We start from the raw sequence: 15,115 nt of genomic DNA on the forward strand, positions 1-15,115 counted from the left end.
TTCTCCCGCATCACCACTCATCAAGAAGAATTAAAAGGCAGCCATGTCTATCTGTGTACGGTTCCATAAAAAAAATAAAAAATACATCTGATAGCCTTATTCAAGTTTTTATGGTACAGTGAAGCCAATGAAAACTGGCGCGTGGGAAAGGCTGAGGAAGGTCCGAATGCTACCAGGGTTGTATGGCCTTTCATCCTTCCTTCTGAGATCATTAAAAAGTCAAACAATGATTCTTGACCCAAAGAGACAGTTCTGTTATTAAGGTGTATTATATAAAAGGACAAATTTATTATGTGAAAAAATCTAAAGGATCGGTACTAGTGAAAGGGAAGAAATAAGAGAAGTAACTGTTTCTTATCAACGCCAGACACCTCAGTCTCTGGTAATCAGTATTAGCAATCTTCCTCACTTGTTCTGTGCATGGTGAGGCTCAGTAATGAGCTTGCACTTGGGTGGAGAGGGAGAAAAAAAGGGGCTGTTGTGACCCTCCCCTTCCAGTGGCTTGCTCTGGGTAGATTAATGCACTGCTGAACATTGCACAGCCATTATAGGTCTGGCTTGATAGAACAGTTGTACCTGACCTGCTGCTACCAAAATTTTGAAAATATACAGAGTGGCCGTGGTTGCACGCAGAGGAGTATTTCTCTCTGAGCTCATCCGATTGGTAGTTTGGTAAATCACTCTGCTTCTGCTGAATGCTTGTACTTTAATATAGAAAAAAAACTATTTTACATCTCAACAGGACCCCAAATCATCACACGTGAAATTCTATATTTCATGAAGGCGTTCTGTACAGAAAGCATTCCATACTGTTTTGTCACTGCAGTAGGGTTTTCAATATTTTAGACTAAACCCAAAATGCAAGGTAGACCTACTGACTTACCCAGTGCTTATTAGGTTAGCAGTTGCCCATTAGTAGGTCAAAAAGAACAGTGAGATAATTCCCTGGTACACTGAGGTACGCGCTTTATGGTTCCACCCCCGCGTGATGACCTTGTACCCATTACCACGCAGCTGAATTTTAATGCATGCATTTCTTCCTCAAAGGCTCCTCATTTCTAAATAGTCAGAACAGTCTCCAAATGTACTTAACACTCTCCCTCGCTCACACAGATCACACCCCCAAGAAGCATGTTTTCAGAGTGAGAGGCCTGTAGCCTAAACCAACTTTTGGGGACTTAGGGCCAGCAGGGGTGTGGAATTTATTAAAATATCTACTTGTCCACAGGACAGGTTGCTTCTCAAATCTACTTGTCCTGTAAAAAGATCTACTTGTCCCTTTGGTGCCATGTAGTGTGGCGACAAATTATGGCAGCACTCTCATTATGTAAGTGCTCTGATAATAGCCTCTCTGATTATGCCAGGGCTACTACCATAGTAGGGCTTGAATACTTGCAGTTTCAATCCCTACTGTAGCAATTTCCTTATTTTGCCACCTTTCTGCAGATCTGAATACTGGGGCTGGAGGAAGCAGTAAGCAATAGTTCCAGGGCTGGAATGCCTTTGAGTCTGCAAACCTACTAACCTGCATGTTTTAAAGATTTTTACCAGCTTCTCTCTAATATTTTCCCATAATAAGAAAGGTTGGACATTTACTCCTGACAATGGCAGAATTAGAACTTCTTCCAGGGTTGGGAAGAAAGTGGCTGGAGGGAAAATGAACTTGCAAATGCTCAATAGATTTTCACATGAGCAAATCTACACATCGTATTTACCCATACAGTTCACAAATATTTTATAGGGGTACGACATATACCATGGGTGCACTTTTGTGACTTTCTTTAAGAATTTGGGGCCACATGTAGGTAGGTTCAGATTTGCGACCTGCAAATTGCGAGTCGCAAATCCGAATGTAGGATGGTGTCCCTGACAACATCTGTGATTTGCAAGGGCTTCGCAAATGCCCACCTCATGAATAATCATGAGGTGGGTCGCAATTTGCGATCCCCTCGTGAATGGCGGCCCTCACGGGGATGGTGGCCTGCTGGAGACAGCAGACCACCATGTCTATGACTGCTTTTCAATAAAGCAGTTTTTTTTTGTAATGCAGCCCGTTATCCTTAAAGGAAAACGAGATGCATAACAAAAACGAAAAATGAAACTTTTTCGTTTCATTTTTTCAGAGCAGGCAGTGGTCGGCAGGACCACTGCCTGCTCTGAAAAAATGTTTGCAGTGACATTCACAATGGGGATCCCTCCCCTTTTGCAAAAGTGCTAGCACCCATTTAAAAATGGGTGCAAACTGCGATTGGATTGCGCCCGCAGTCACAAAACAATCCTACATTGCACTGCGAGTCGCAATTAGGAAGGGAACACCCCTTACTAATTGTGAGTTGCAAACCCGTTTTGCTATTCGGTAACCAGGTTACTGAATCACAAAACTGGGTTTGTGCATCCCAATGTGCTTTTTGCACGTCGCAAACAGCGAAAGTCGCTGTTTGCGACATGCAAAAAGCTACCTACATGTGGGTCTTGGTCCCTAATTCGGTCTGGTGTTAACAAAGACATTTTGTTTTTATTAAACTTCTATTTCTCTCTCTTTCGGCTGGCTTTACTGTGAGTGATCGCATTCTGCTCTTCCACAAGGAGCATATTGCCACACAAAGTAGTTTTGTTCAGTGTCAGGAACTACAGTGGCAATCAGTGACGTAACGAAACTGGAGGGTGCCCCTTTGCAAAGTACATGGAGGAGCCCCCTCTCCAGACTCACTCAGGGCAGGTGCTGTGCTGAAGGGGCCCCCTGGAGGGCGGCTGCGGGGCCTTTGTTATGCCACTGGTGGCAACGTGTGCTTTTAGAGTTCAAAAGCTTTTTGGGGGGGTTTTGCCAGCGTTTGTTACAATGTTGAGGGCCTGGTAGCTCCCACAACAATAAAGTGTTACAAAAGCCATGTCAAAACAAGACACGCATTGATGAAACTAAAAGGCTTATAAAAATATGTCAGATCAGTTGGCTTTGTCAGTATTTGTTTATTTTCATGCTTCCAATAATCGTGTTGAAAATGGTTACACTGATTTTCCATTAGAAATATTTTTGGAAAATACTAGCATGCATCAACACATTTTACTAAATGACACTTCATTTGCATCTAATCAGAGAGCATTCTGGGAGCATTATACTTAGCCTATACACGTTTTTTTTTTTTTTGTACCGGAACCAACGTCAGTAGTGAAGTGTGACCTTAAAACATTTATTTACAGCACTCACCCTAATAATGAAGGCTTTCAAATAATGAACCATAAATACAAGTTCGAACAGCATTATCTTTTGGAAACACATTACCTCAACTGCAGAGAGTTCCACTCTCTGTAAACAGGCAGCCAAAGGGTTTGTGCTGCAGGGGGTTGGGCCTACTTGTCCCAAGGACAAAGTAAACATAAAAACGTGTTGCCCTTGACCCCAAACAAGATGTGTCAGGCATAGGAATTCCACATCCCTGGGGCCAGATGTACCAAAAGGCTTTATCCATTCTATGTCCACAGGAAAATGTGTTAGTACATATGGGCCATAGTCTTTTGTCTCTCGTAGGTATAACAATGACCCGGTTTTACAGAAGCATCTCTCTGCACAGAGTGGTCTGTCTACAAGCCGTCTCTAATCTTGACGTTGGAAATCAAGAGCAGGAGTGCTCAAAGCGCAAAGCCTTGCTACCATTTTGTTTTTCTGATGGGAAGATTAAAGCTGAAAACCAGCTCTAATATCAGGTCATACCACTGCTAATGTGAAGGAACAGTGCAAGGATTCAGCCCTTCAGTGAACACGGAATTGGGTCATTTCAGGCTTTTCTCAACCATCGAGTGGAACAACTAAACAGCGCCCTATCGCTGCTGCCCTACCTAGCTAACGGAACCCCCAACCTGGATTATTGGTTGCAACCCTAAATATGCTCTGGTTTGTCCCCAAGAATCTTTAAGTATCAGTCTGATTATAGCATTCAGAAACAAACAAGCGTAATGCTTGCCCCACTAGACCTGTAAACCTGTAGAGATAAAGTTGGAGATGTCAAATAACGTGCTTATTGTAATTATGAAAAAGTAATAGCATCACCTTCGAATCAATCAGATGTACAAAACTATTTGCATAAAAATCAAAGATTCCATACCTATACGGAGGTCTCTCTGCAGAACACTTTTATCGAAAACATAAAAGGATAAGAATTGAAAAGTTCTTGGAATATCGAAGAAAAAATCCTCGCCATAAAACGGACTGAAAGAAATAAAAACAAAAATGTTAGTATGACGAAAAGCATTTTAGAAAACTGAGTGTTATGATCAATTGTTAAAAAAATTAAACAAGCTTGTATGAGCAGGTTTTTACTGCTATGCTTAACAATGTGGTTTGATTTGTCACGGCCCTGAAGCAATTACGTATGTGCCGGGACTCTTCAGATTAAACTTGCTTTAACCATGACTGGGGATAATGAGGAAACAAATTAGAAGGGGGAACACTAAGAACCATAGCACCAATACAGCACTGGCGGAAGACTTCTCATCACGGAGTGAAGAAAGAAGGCTCCACGAGGTTAGTTATCAAGACTAAGGCCCACATTACAATGGCTGACGGGTAATACCATGACGGGAAATTTCTACTCTGTGGGGTTCAGTTTTCTCTGGTGAGATAGTCCCACCCCATTCTAAGTACCCCAAGTGGGAACCAGGGATATTGTGGTAATACTGCATGGTTTTCTCGATGCCAACTGCAAACTTCAGAACATTATGTCCTTGATGGGCACATATATTGTCATTTTTTTTACCTCATGCCATCTGTGCGGGAAAACGCCTGTGGTGTACTGAGAGGCCTTAGCAGTGAAATATTAGAGAACGATTGATTAATTCATAGTACAATGACCGCACAACCCAATGTGGCAGTGGATACTCTAAAGCTCTCTAAAAAGTTATATGTTTGCAACACACAAGTACAAGTCTCACCTTTATTGTGGACAAAATATTGTTATGCTTCTCCATTTTCTATTCTTGTGCACTGCTGCTATTTGTTGTCTTCTGCCTCATGCATTAGAGGAAAAAACAAACCGATACCCTAGAGTCTAGCACATTCGTGTTTTTTACATAAAGCTCAATTTTGAAAAGGTCGAACTTTCCCTTTAAGTTAAAATGTCCATGTTGAAACATTGTGAACTAAATAAAATACTTCATAACTTGTGTATCTGATGTATACTTGTTTCTGTATTTTTGTTAATAGTCTTGAGTTTCAAAATTCGTCGGCGTGGCTTACATTAGGGGTCCCCAGCTTGCAGCAGCAATTCAATGGGGGGCCAAAGAAGTTTAAAGGGTAAGAACGGATACAATAAAAAACACCCTTTTACAAGTCGAAAGACGGCAGGGGCCTGGATAAACTGTCAACGCGTGTTCAAAACCCACAAGATGGCAACCTCAGTCATTTGCAAGAAACTCATTCTTAAAAATGTGCAACTTGAACGTCTCACTGTGGTTGATCGCCCACAATTTCCGTGTCCCCCGGAAATACAGCAGACGCGTATCACAGAAGATTTCAGCAAGCCGGGGAGGAAGGAAGCGACGAGAGCGAAACCAGCTTCCCCTTTATCAGTCGGTGTTGCAAACGCAAGACGTTTTATCAATTAGGCCACAGCAAAAACCTTCCCACAGGTCTATTTGTTCATTTGCTAGCATGGAGGCTCAACCACATTAGTTTTGTACTAAGAAAAATAACTCTTAATTGGCCACGCTTTGACCTCTCCTAATACGGATTATGTAGAAAGAGAGATGTATGTATTTCTGTCAAATAGCGGACGCCTGCTGAAGGGTCGACACCTAAACGGGTAACAACATTTATGGTAATAGTTACCTCATCCAGATCAGGTTTTTTCTTTGTATTCTGTTACTAGTAATCCTGTTCAGTGCTTAGGTTGTTTAAAAAAAAAAAAAAAAATCACGAGTGCTGGTGCAAATGAAAGTCGGCGCCCGGAATTCCAAGGTTCTGTAGCCCTAAAATCGATCTCAAGCTTCTAATACACCACCAGACACCCACACCTGTCCAGTTCCCACTCTTACGTGCTCTGCTTTCTCCGGTTGTAATGAGTTTTCCGTCTTTTATTTCTCTTTCTCACAATTTCCGTTTTATGCGTTTTTCGTCCTCTTGCGCTCGTAATTGCCTGATGGCGAAAATGAAGTGCCTGTCTCCAAAAATCAGTCCGGAGGCCCTCCTCCCCCCCACCCCGGTTCAAATTATGCACTGGTCCTGTTTGACTCAGAATACTGCGAAAACAACTGGGCTGAATTATGTTCTCACGTGAGGACTTGGGAGCCTTGGTACAGGCAAGTTGAGCATTCATATAAAGTAAATCTTCACAACTACTCCAATTATATATTCTTATTTCAGCTCCTCATCACTATGGTTACCAAGACCGGCTCTAGAATTCTTGCTATGGGAGGGCCATAAACAAGGATGGGTGGTCCACGAAGATGAATGGGCAGTGGACAAAAAACAACAAAGTATTTCAGAGATCTGATATTTTAGGTGCCGACATCTGTGTACTTTTGACATTTGAATCCCATAACCACCTTCCAATGAGGTACATACTTCGCTATCATTGATGCGATTCTGGCTTTGTGGGAGGGGAGGGGTGCAGCATGCACATAGGCTGCGGTATGTTCCTGGTCATGTGCAGCAGCATAAACGTTCCTGGTGCCACACATCCTGTTGCAGCTATTATGTTTCTTTAAAAAAACTGGACCCTTTGCACTTTGCAAAGCACTAAAGTTAAAAAAAAGTGGTGAGGTAAGCCCTAGGACTACTTTGCCCATCCCTACCCATTACCAAAATGCAGCCTTTTTCAAGATATATCCTCCCTTTCTATGCACACTGACTAAAAACACAGTTAAAAACGGTGTTATGGTTTTTGACAAACATGCGAAACTAATGAAAATCACCGTTTACAGTAACCAACGCACACAATACAGGCCATATATCAGGTTGCCCCGATGCTGAAAACCCCATTCTCTACTGGGCCTGGCTCTTTCTCCCATCTGTTTTGAAGTCTTTGAAGCTATTTTCTGAGAGATTACTTTTTGGCTTTTCTAGCCTCTAGTAGCCTCCCCCCCTGTAGTGGTGGCACATCCAGCATTCAGTTCCCCCTTAATGAAAGAAGTAACAATGTGCTTGAGCTGCCAGGTTTTTGGAAGCATGCATTTAGTTTGGTAATATATAAATTGTACATGTGTACCAAGTGTTAAAATAAGCTTTACTCATTAATGAAAACAATACAGCAGTGCTCTATACTAAAAAACATGCTCAGACTAAACCACACTATACCGTGGACAACAGAGCTCTGCTTAGCCACTGATTTAATATAAAGACTGCCACACGAGTTAAGGGTACAAAAGAGGTACACTAGGAACCATAAAACACATCCTGAAGGCACTCCAAAACATCAGGTATCATGCTATTGAAAAAAAAAACATAATAGTTCTATGCAAAATGCTTCTCTAATTCTGAATCATCATCAGTATTATGCAATGCAAATTCCTCTCTAATTTGGTAATAACTAAGATATTTGCATAGTGCCATAATGTATTTTCTTTTTAAAAACACCTCAACCGATGTGTTTCAGTACTGTTTAGGTGTCCTTATTTGTGTTGTTGGTTGCAGCAGTTGAAATTTTAACATCTATTGAAATTTTTGCTTTTTTAAAAGCCTAAAATACCTATGTAATTACTTGTTTTTATGTGGAATCTGCTACCTCATGTTTATTCACACATTATCCTATCAGTCAACTAGAAGACACCCATTTTATCAGTATCATAAAAATGTAAACCTGAGATGACCCTGATGGGAATTAAATTGGTGTTAAATCTAGGTTCGCACACAAAGCACCATTCTATCACACGTAACACCTGCATACATATTAAGGTAGTGTGAACTAATGTCATGATAAATAGAATGTTCTTTCTTTGACCCAGTGATAGGATGGAACACTTCTTTAGTTGACTTTTCATTTAATGCTGCAAGTGAGGAATAGCCCAACTGCAGGAAGAACATAAAGCAAACTCCAACTGATATCGACATCCTATTAGTATGTTTAATTTTACTTTTCTAAAAATGGGGAAATCCTTTGCAGAGTGCTTCCATCCTATCACTTTTTCCAGCTACCAAGTTCCTAGTGGTGGAGGCCTCATCTGTCGGAGTGACTGTTCAGGATATTTGTGCTGTTCATTTGTGAATGATAGCAGCTACCATCCCTGCTGACATCACACCTGTCCCCAGGCCGGAAAGTAGCCTATGTTCAGGGTCGAATTGGGAACAAAAATTGACCTGGGCACCCAAAACAATGGCCCACATTTGCAGATCTTAACCTTTCATGAAACATGGCTTGGTTAGCATAAAGGTGCTAATTTGGGAAGACATTTGTGATAAGTTTATAAATATTCTATGGCTGTTAGCATTATCCAATACTGTAAACACCATCATTTGACTGCAGCTCATCCATATGCCTTCTGACAAATATGTCCCAGAATCAATTGCTCACTCATAGATCCTCAAAGCCCTTATTCACTCTCCAATCTCTGAATCCTCTCTCTGTAATCAGGTCCTAAACCTCTTGGTCATTCTTATGGCCCGGTGCTTGCCCTCCAACCAACATGACCCTAGAAGCCCATACATATCTTTGTGTCTGTAGGCTTCTGTTCACCCTTAAGAATCCAAGGGTGATGCACATATCCTAAGGGCTTGAGACACTTGCTTCCCATCAGTTGGTCTCTATGGTATCCACTTAATAGGAGGACCCTGAAGCTCATTTCCACTATCCCGTCCTCAGACTCCTGCTTCGGCTCAGATCCCCAAGTTTCCAGCTCACTCTCAGGTACCTTTAGATCCCAGCTTATCATCTGGTGATTTGATTTCCCTGCTTCCCGTCAGCCACTTTAGCTCGTGCTCACTCTTACCTTGAAGCTACCGGACACCCTAATTTCCATGAGGACCATGTTTAGCCTGACATTCCACAAAATGTATGTTTCAGTATAACTCCTTTGATGTTCTGCTTACCCTAAGGACATGGGATCTACTGTCACAACCATAGTGCTGAAGCGTCTTCTCGCCCTCAATCCTCACAGTGGGCACTCTGGGTGAGCGTATGTGTCCGAGACATGGCTCAGTATAGGTCCCTGAGCCTCAAGCTCACTCTTAGGGTCCTGAGGTTCGTGCTCACTCCTAGTTGCCGAAACCCTCCTCACTCTAAGGCCTGTAATGCTTCTGCTTGTCCCAATAGACCTCACTCAACAGGGGGTGCTAAGGCTCCTACTCAGTGTCATTTACTTGTGGATCTTACACATAATTAAGAGCTAAGAGGTTCTCAGGGACATTAATTCATGAAGTCAACCATAGGTGCCTCAAGTTGCTGAATCTCTCTCAACTTCACATCCTAGAAGTTCTTGCTTACCTTCAGATCACTGACTTTCCTGGTCACCCTGAAGTATCCACAGACCTCTACCCATCCATAATATGTCACAAAACGTGCTTCTAAATGTCAAGCTCCAGTGGCTCTACACATCCAAGTCTTCCATAGACTATTTTGGTTGCCATACAGACATAGCTCAGGGGGTGTAATTCACCAATTTAATTGCTGATTTTTATACCACAGGAAGAGACATGATTTGAATCTGCTTGACATGCTGCAGGAAAATACTTCAAGTACAGGCTTTCTTTTCATTTTCTATATATTGTCTATGCCCTCATGTTTTGTCATATTTACACGTTAATATTATCAAGGCAAAGGTTTAATCTAACTTGTACCGGGTTATCACCCAAACCCAACAATTTATAGAGGAAAAAAAACAGGACTGGCCTAACTAGTACGGTATGAACCTGGGAAACGCGGCAAACCTTACCGTTATGGCGAATAAAGTTACCATAGAACTCCATGTCACCAAAAAGCCAGGGATCCTCTAAAAATGGACAAAGCCTGAGAATATTTTGAAGTAAGTGTGATAGTGCCAGTAGTGCTAAAAACATTATCAAAGTCAATCATTTCGCCACTTGTATTATGAATAGACCTTCTCAGGCATTAAGCTCAACGGGACGAAAGACAGAGTAGGCCCTGAACGTTTGTTACCTCATGGCTTGCTGGAAACTCATGTCAAAAACAATCATTAAATCACTGTACTATCTGTTTAACAGTATAGTTTGTAATAAGCCACTATTATTAATTTACAGGTTTGGTACAGAAACACGTTTGAAAACAGCCTGATCCTCTCAAACCAAACTACACACATGTACGACGATTCGACAAGTGCCGACCAGTGAAACTGCCTCACAACCAACGTTTGTGACCTTAAAATACATGAAACCAAGTCAAGGCCTAGTACTGTCAAAGTCAACAGTCCTCAGTATACACAGTGACAAACTTATGCTGCAATGAATACATTCAAACTACATAAAAAATAATTATGCAACAAGGTTGACTAAATTTACATTTATAATACACTTCCCCCTCAGCTCGGTTGGCATGGATCTTAAACTTCAGATTTATTGGGGAGCTGTCTCTTTGAAGACAATCAGTGAATGGGACGTACGCAAATCAGGAAAGGCAAATATCAAATCTTCGGCCCATGCAATGAAAAGGGACAACATTTCTTGGATATAAATTTTATGGGAACGATTAAGATATTAAGATGCGTTCTACTGCAATTCATGACAAGCAGGCAATGATGAACTGTGCAGGCAAAATAACTCTGAGACAGATTTTGAATAGATCTGAAAATTAGGCAGCCTAATTCTTCTCCTTAACCAGGTGCCAATACAAGTTGCTTCCAATGTTGGGAAGTGATCTTTCCTTTGGGACTGAACAGGATTAAACAAGTAGGAAGAAGGTGAAGGAGTGGCGGGGGGGGCGTCTGGCACCATAGGGTCAAGAGGCAAGAATGGGACTAGAGGGAGGTACAGGTAGGAAGTCAGGAAAAGAGGGGTTTGCTGCAAGCGTCAAAGGTGCTGTTTTGGACACCAATGGTAGAAGACCGGTCCCGGGTGTCGGGGATACGGGATCAAAAAGGAACATGGAGGAGAAATAACCAAAAAGGAGGAGGAAGCACGCACAATTGCACCCAACCGTTCACAGGAGGACCATCAACCATTACCATGAGGATGAGTGGCCAGAACAAGAAACAAGAAGTAAAGGCAAAGGGACATACGTAGAGGGAGAAGGAGAATGTGGCGATCACCTTGAGGGCAGAAAAGGATGCCGACAGTAGGCTGGTGAGTAGAAGACTGGTGTTTGGTTATTAAGGCAAAATGTCAAAACAGTACATTAAAGCTAGCAACGAGACACATCTAGGTGCTGGGGACAGTGGCCAGAGAGCGAGTAACTTAAGGGCAGAACGGTAGACAGTTAGTGGAGAAAGGAAAATGCAGCAAGCAATAAGCATGTAAAGCAAACACAAATAACAAGCATTGGAATAGCTAATCTGTCTCCCCTATGTTAGATCTATTGACTTTGTCAATGTCTTTTTTTAGCCATGTTGTACAGTAGTGTGGCTGCTGTGCAGTAGGACTGAAAGTTTTTGTTTTTTTATTTGAAAAAAAGCACTACGTCACAGCTTTTCACACTTTGAACTATGCTGTAAAGCAGCTGAGCTGCTTTACAATTTACCAATACTTAGGTTAAAAAGCACTCTCAGAGCCCGCTTTCAGATGCAAAAATTAAAGAGGAAAGCACGGGGAGGGATCAACCAAAAAATGAGTTGGGGGTATGGGGCAAGCAAGGGCAGGAAATGGGGCAAGCAAGGGCAGGAAATGGGGCAAGTAACAGGCAAGGGGTACAGGGGCAGGGAAGCAATGATGACGGAAGGGGAGGGGGAATGGCACAGGCAACAATGCAGGAGAGGCACTGCAAGCAACGACAATGGGGCAACAACATGAAAGGAGGAGGACTGAGCAAAACAACTTAAGAGGCACCAACACATAGATGGACGGGGAGGAGAGACTACCTGTAAACACATGCACTCAACTTAGGAAGCATGAGACAAGGGGAAGGGCACTGGCTGCAATTAGGAAGCCATACCTGCTCCATGCTCCATTGAAGGGTCAAACACACAAACAGGAAATGAACCTGGCACACAATGACCAATGAGAAGCAATCAAATGAGACTGACAATGAAGCCAACCAAAGGTAAGTAATGGGGAGGCTCCAAGTCCTTTTTTTTTTTTTTTTTTTTTTTTTTTTTTTTAAACTTTCATGTGTTGTGTGCACATTGAGTATTTAACAGCTAATATTGCAACTAAAACATTTCCTGATATTTGAATACTTGTATACTGTAAAATAAATTACATTTGCTACCTTTATTTGAACGTGATCAATCAATAAAAAATGCAAATAAATTATTTTCTGATAAAAAAATAAGCAAGTAACGCTCACAAAAACACACTTGCAGTACACGTTTCTAGCAGTGGGTGAAAATGTCAAACAATTACAAAGCAACGGTTGTGGAGAAAGACATTCATCTTTTAAAATGCTGATAAAAATACGTTATTTGTTCAACTTCTATTTTACAAACTCCCAAGTACAAACATTGAACTGCTTTTTACTATTGCAAACAATAAATAGCTCAAACCAAAAAGACAAGTGATGTACTGAAAGGCTAAGAAAACCCCTTGAATCTATGGTGCGTTTAAATTAGAATGTTAGTGGTCTTCTTACACTTGACCTACGATAAGTTCCTCAACAGCAAGGAGAAAAACAACCAAGAAAATACTCAAAATAAGATATCAAAAAAGAAAATGAATATGAATATGTGACTCCGACAAAACATCATTGTGATCCTTCTGTGGATATTGTCCCTGTAAAGGAGAAAATAAACAAGTATGTTCCATCTTACAGTGGCTGATCATGTCTGGACTTGTAGGATATTTCCATTTATCCCAACAAGTCATGCAAGAATAGACCCGTAAATCCCAAATTAGCTTTCACAGAATATCTCTATAAATATCAATGAACTATCTTACATATTTCCATAAATCCTGATGAGCCACCACAGGATATTTCCATAAATCATACTTAGCTACCATATGTTATTTTAATAAATCCTGAAGTGGTATATTATAGTATAGTTCTATAAACTCCAATACCTTCTCAATAGCACTTTACATGAACCAGCTATATAACATCTGCAAACTGAGTAAGAAGAAAAGTCCAGACCACCTACAACTGGTCAAACAAGTGGGTTACTCTTTTAGATTACAGTAAATGGCAAAAACAGTCATTCACCTTGTACTGAGCTCTTGTTACGTTTTTACGTTATAAGGGCCATCAAGTTAGAAGCGGGAATTATCTGAAGGCCACAGGCTGACCATTAACTCAAGCTGGCTAACTGCAGATGGGCTTGCTGCATTAAAAGTTAAAAGGCCGGTCTCTGGGTGAAGTAGGGCTGCATCGTTGTAGATGTTCGCATTCGTCATCTTTAGACTCTCTGAAGGTCAAGTACAGAAGGTTCTGATAATAATATTCCTGCTAGGCCCAAGGTGGGGCGGTTAGAATCAGAAAGCAGCCCAATAATGTGAGTAATTCAGCCTTAAAGTGGGAAAGAATGAATATGAAAACAAACCTCTGGATGAACAGGTTATGACTAGAATACATAAGGGGACATGGTGAAGAACACAACTGAGAGAGGGAATGACTGACCATGTGCAGCATGTGCTCGAGTATATATATGCAGAGCGTGACTTGAACTGTGCATACCACTGAAGATGAGAATGCGCAAAGAGAAGATTGATGCCAATAGAGCATACTAATGAATAAATATATAGAGACCAGGCCCGACTATGCATAGGAGTAGAAGAATGTGAAATATGCTAGTGAGATGCAGAAATCAGAGCAGACTGTGGCTAAGGGGTGACCACCAGTGTACGTTGCAGTGACATATTTTGAAGATATTCACATTTACTTGATAAGCTTCTTTAGCTAAGTTATCTACATCTATACTGTATGTTTCATCACTTTTAGGACCAAGACACTCTTATGGGTAATCACAGTGCTCTCTAAATTCAACAACATAACATGCATTTACAAAGGTAGTAATTAACCTTAAAAGCTAGGGTGGCTCCTCTATTGGGGTCCAATAGTGAATAACCGAGGAATAAGCTGTGATTATTGTTAGAGCATCAGACCTTAATAAGTAAACATACAAGGAGGCACGTTTAGGAGTAGTTCCCACCATATAACCCCATACCCACACAATTCAATAGCAATGACAATCATTGACATCAATAAGAGTCAGTAATTTCCACACACCATGACCTCGCGGCCATGAATAACTACACCTTTATGTAAAAGTTAAAATGTTTATTTCCCTATATTAACAATGCTAATGTCATGTAACTTAGTCTCAAAATCAAATGATAAACATATAGAAACAATATTGCCTGACCAGATAAGCGGAAGAATCGCAGTCTAATCAAAGCTTGAGCCACTCCACATTCTAAGGTTACAATGCAAATCAATGACAAGAATAACTGCGCAAACGAAATAGCATATGTTGAGATTTCAGCAAAGACAAGACATCAGCTGTTAATATACCTATTGGACCTCATCAGTGAGAAATCTAACTAGCATCAGATCAGAATAGCATGCTTGGACTTCATGCAAACAATTTAGTCACACAAATTTGGAAAAATATCTAACTTTGGCTCCATCAAAATAGCGGTTGGTACCTGGAAACAAAAGCAAATAGAGCTAACAATCAGTAACATTGTCTTATACCTGCCCCCAATATGGATCAGCAAGCTGTGACAGTCTTCTTCAATTGGACATCAGTTCGGTCAGCAAGGAATCAGGAATCAATATTAAAGTTCAGAATCAAAATGTCTCAGAGATAGACATATAGAATGTCACTCCAAGGCAACAAAAGTTAAGCATGTGTCCTCTTGGGACGGTCAAGAAAATAATGGCGTGGTATCTGTCGGTGCAGTCTGGCTAAGTTAGATTTCCTAAAACTAAGCCCCACATCCCCATTGGCCAGGGAATCACATGTTTGCACTTAGTCCAATGAAATTAAAACCCCATATCTAAAGTTCTACTAATAAATGGTTCACATGTCGATGATTGGCTCCTCTTCTTCCGTTCTCGTCATTGCGCCCATCAGGTAAAAATATTGT

The 15,115-nt window shown here is 41.1% G+C and overlaps 1 protein-coding gene across 1 annotated transcript in view; it reads right to left on the bottom strand.

The window, feature by feature from the left end:
- Positions 1-15,115, bottom strand: part of RASA2 (RAS p21 protein activator 2) — a 461,891-nt gene that overhangs the window by 344,942 nt on the left and 101,834 nt on the right. The window contains exon 3 of the mRNA XM_069213940.1: positions 4,101-4,204. Coding sequence (XP_069070041.1) covers positions 4,101-4,204 — 104 coding nt within the window. The remainder of the gene's footprint in view (positions 1-4,100; positions 4,205-15,115) is intronic.

The sequence above is a fragment of the Pleurodeles waltl genome, chromosome 11 (genome assembly GCF_031143425.1).
Source record: "Pleurodeles waltl isolate 20211129_DDA chromosome 11, aPleWal1.hap1.20221129, whole genome shotgun sequence".
NCBI classification, from domain to species: domain Eukaryota; kingdom Metazoa; phylum Chordata; class Amphibia; order Caudata; family Salamandridae; genus Pleurodeles; species Pleurodeles waltl.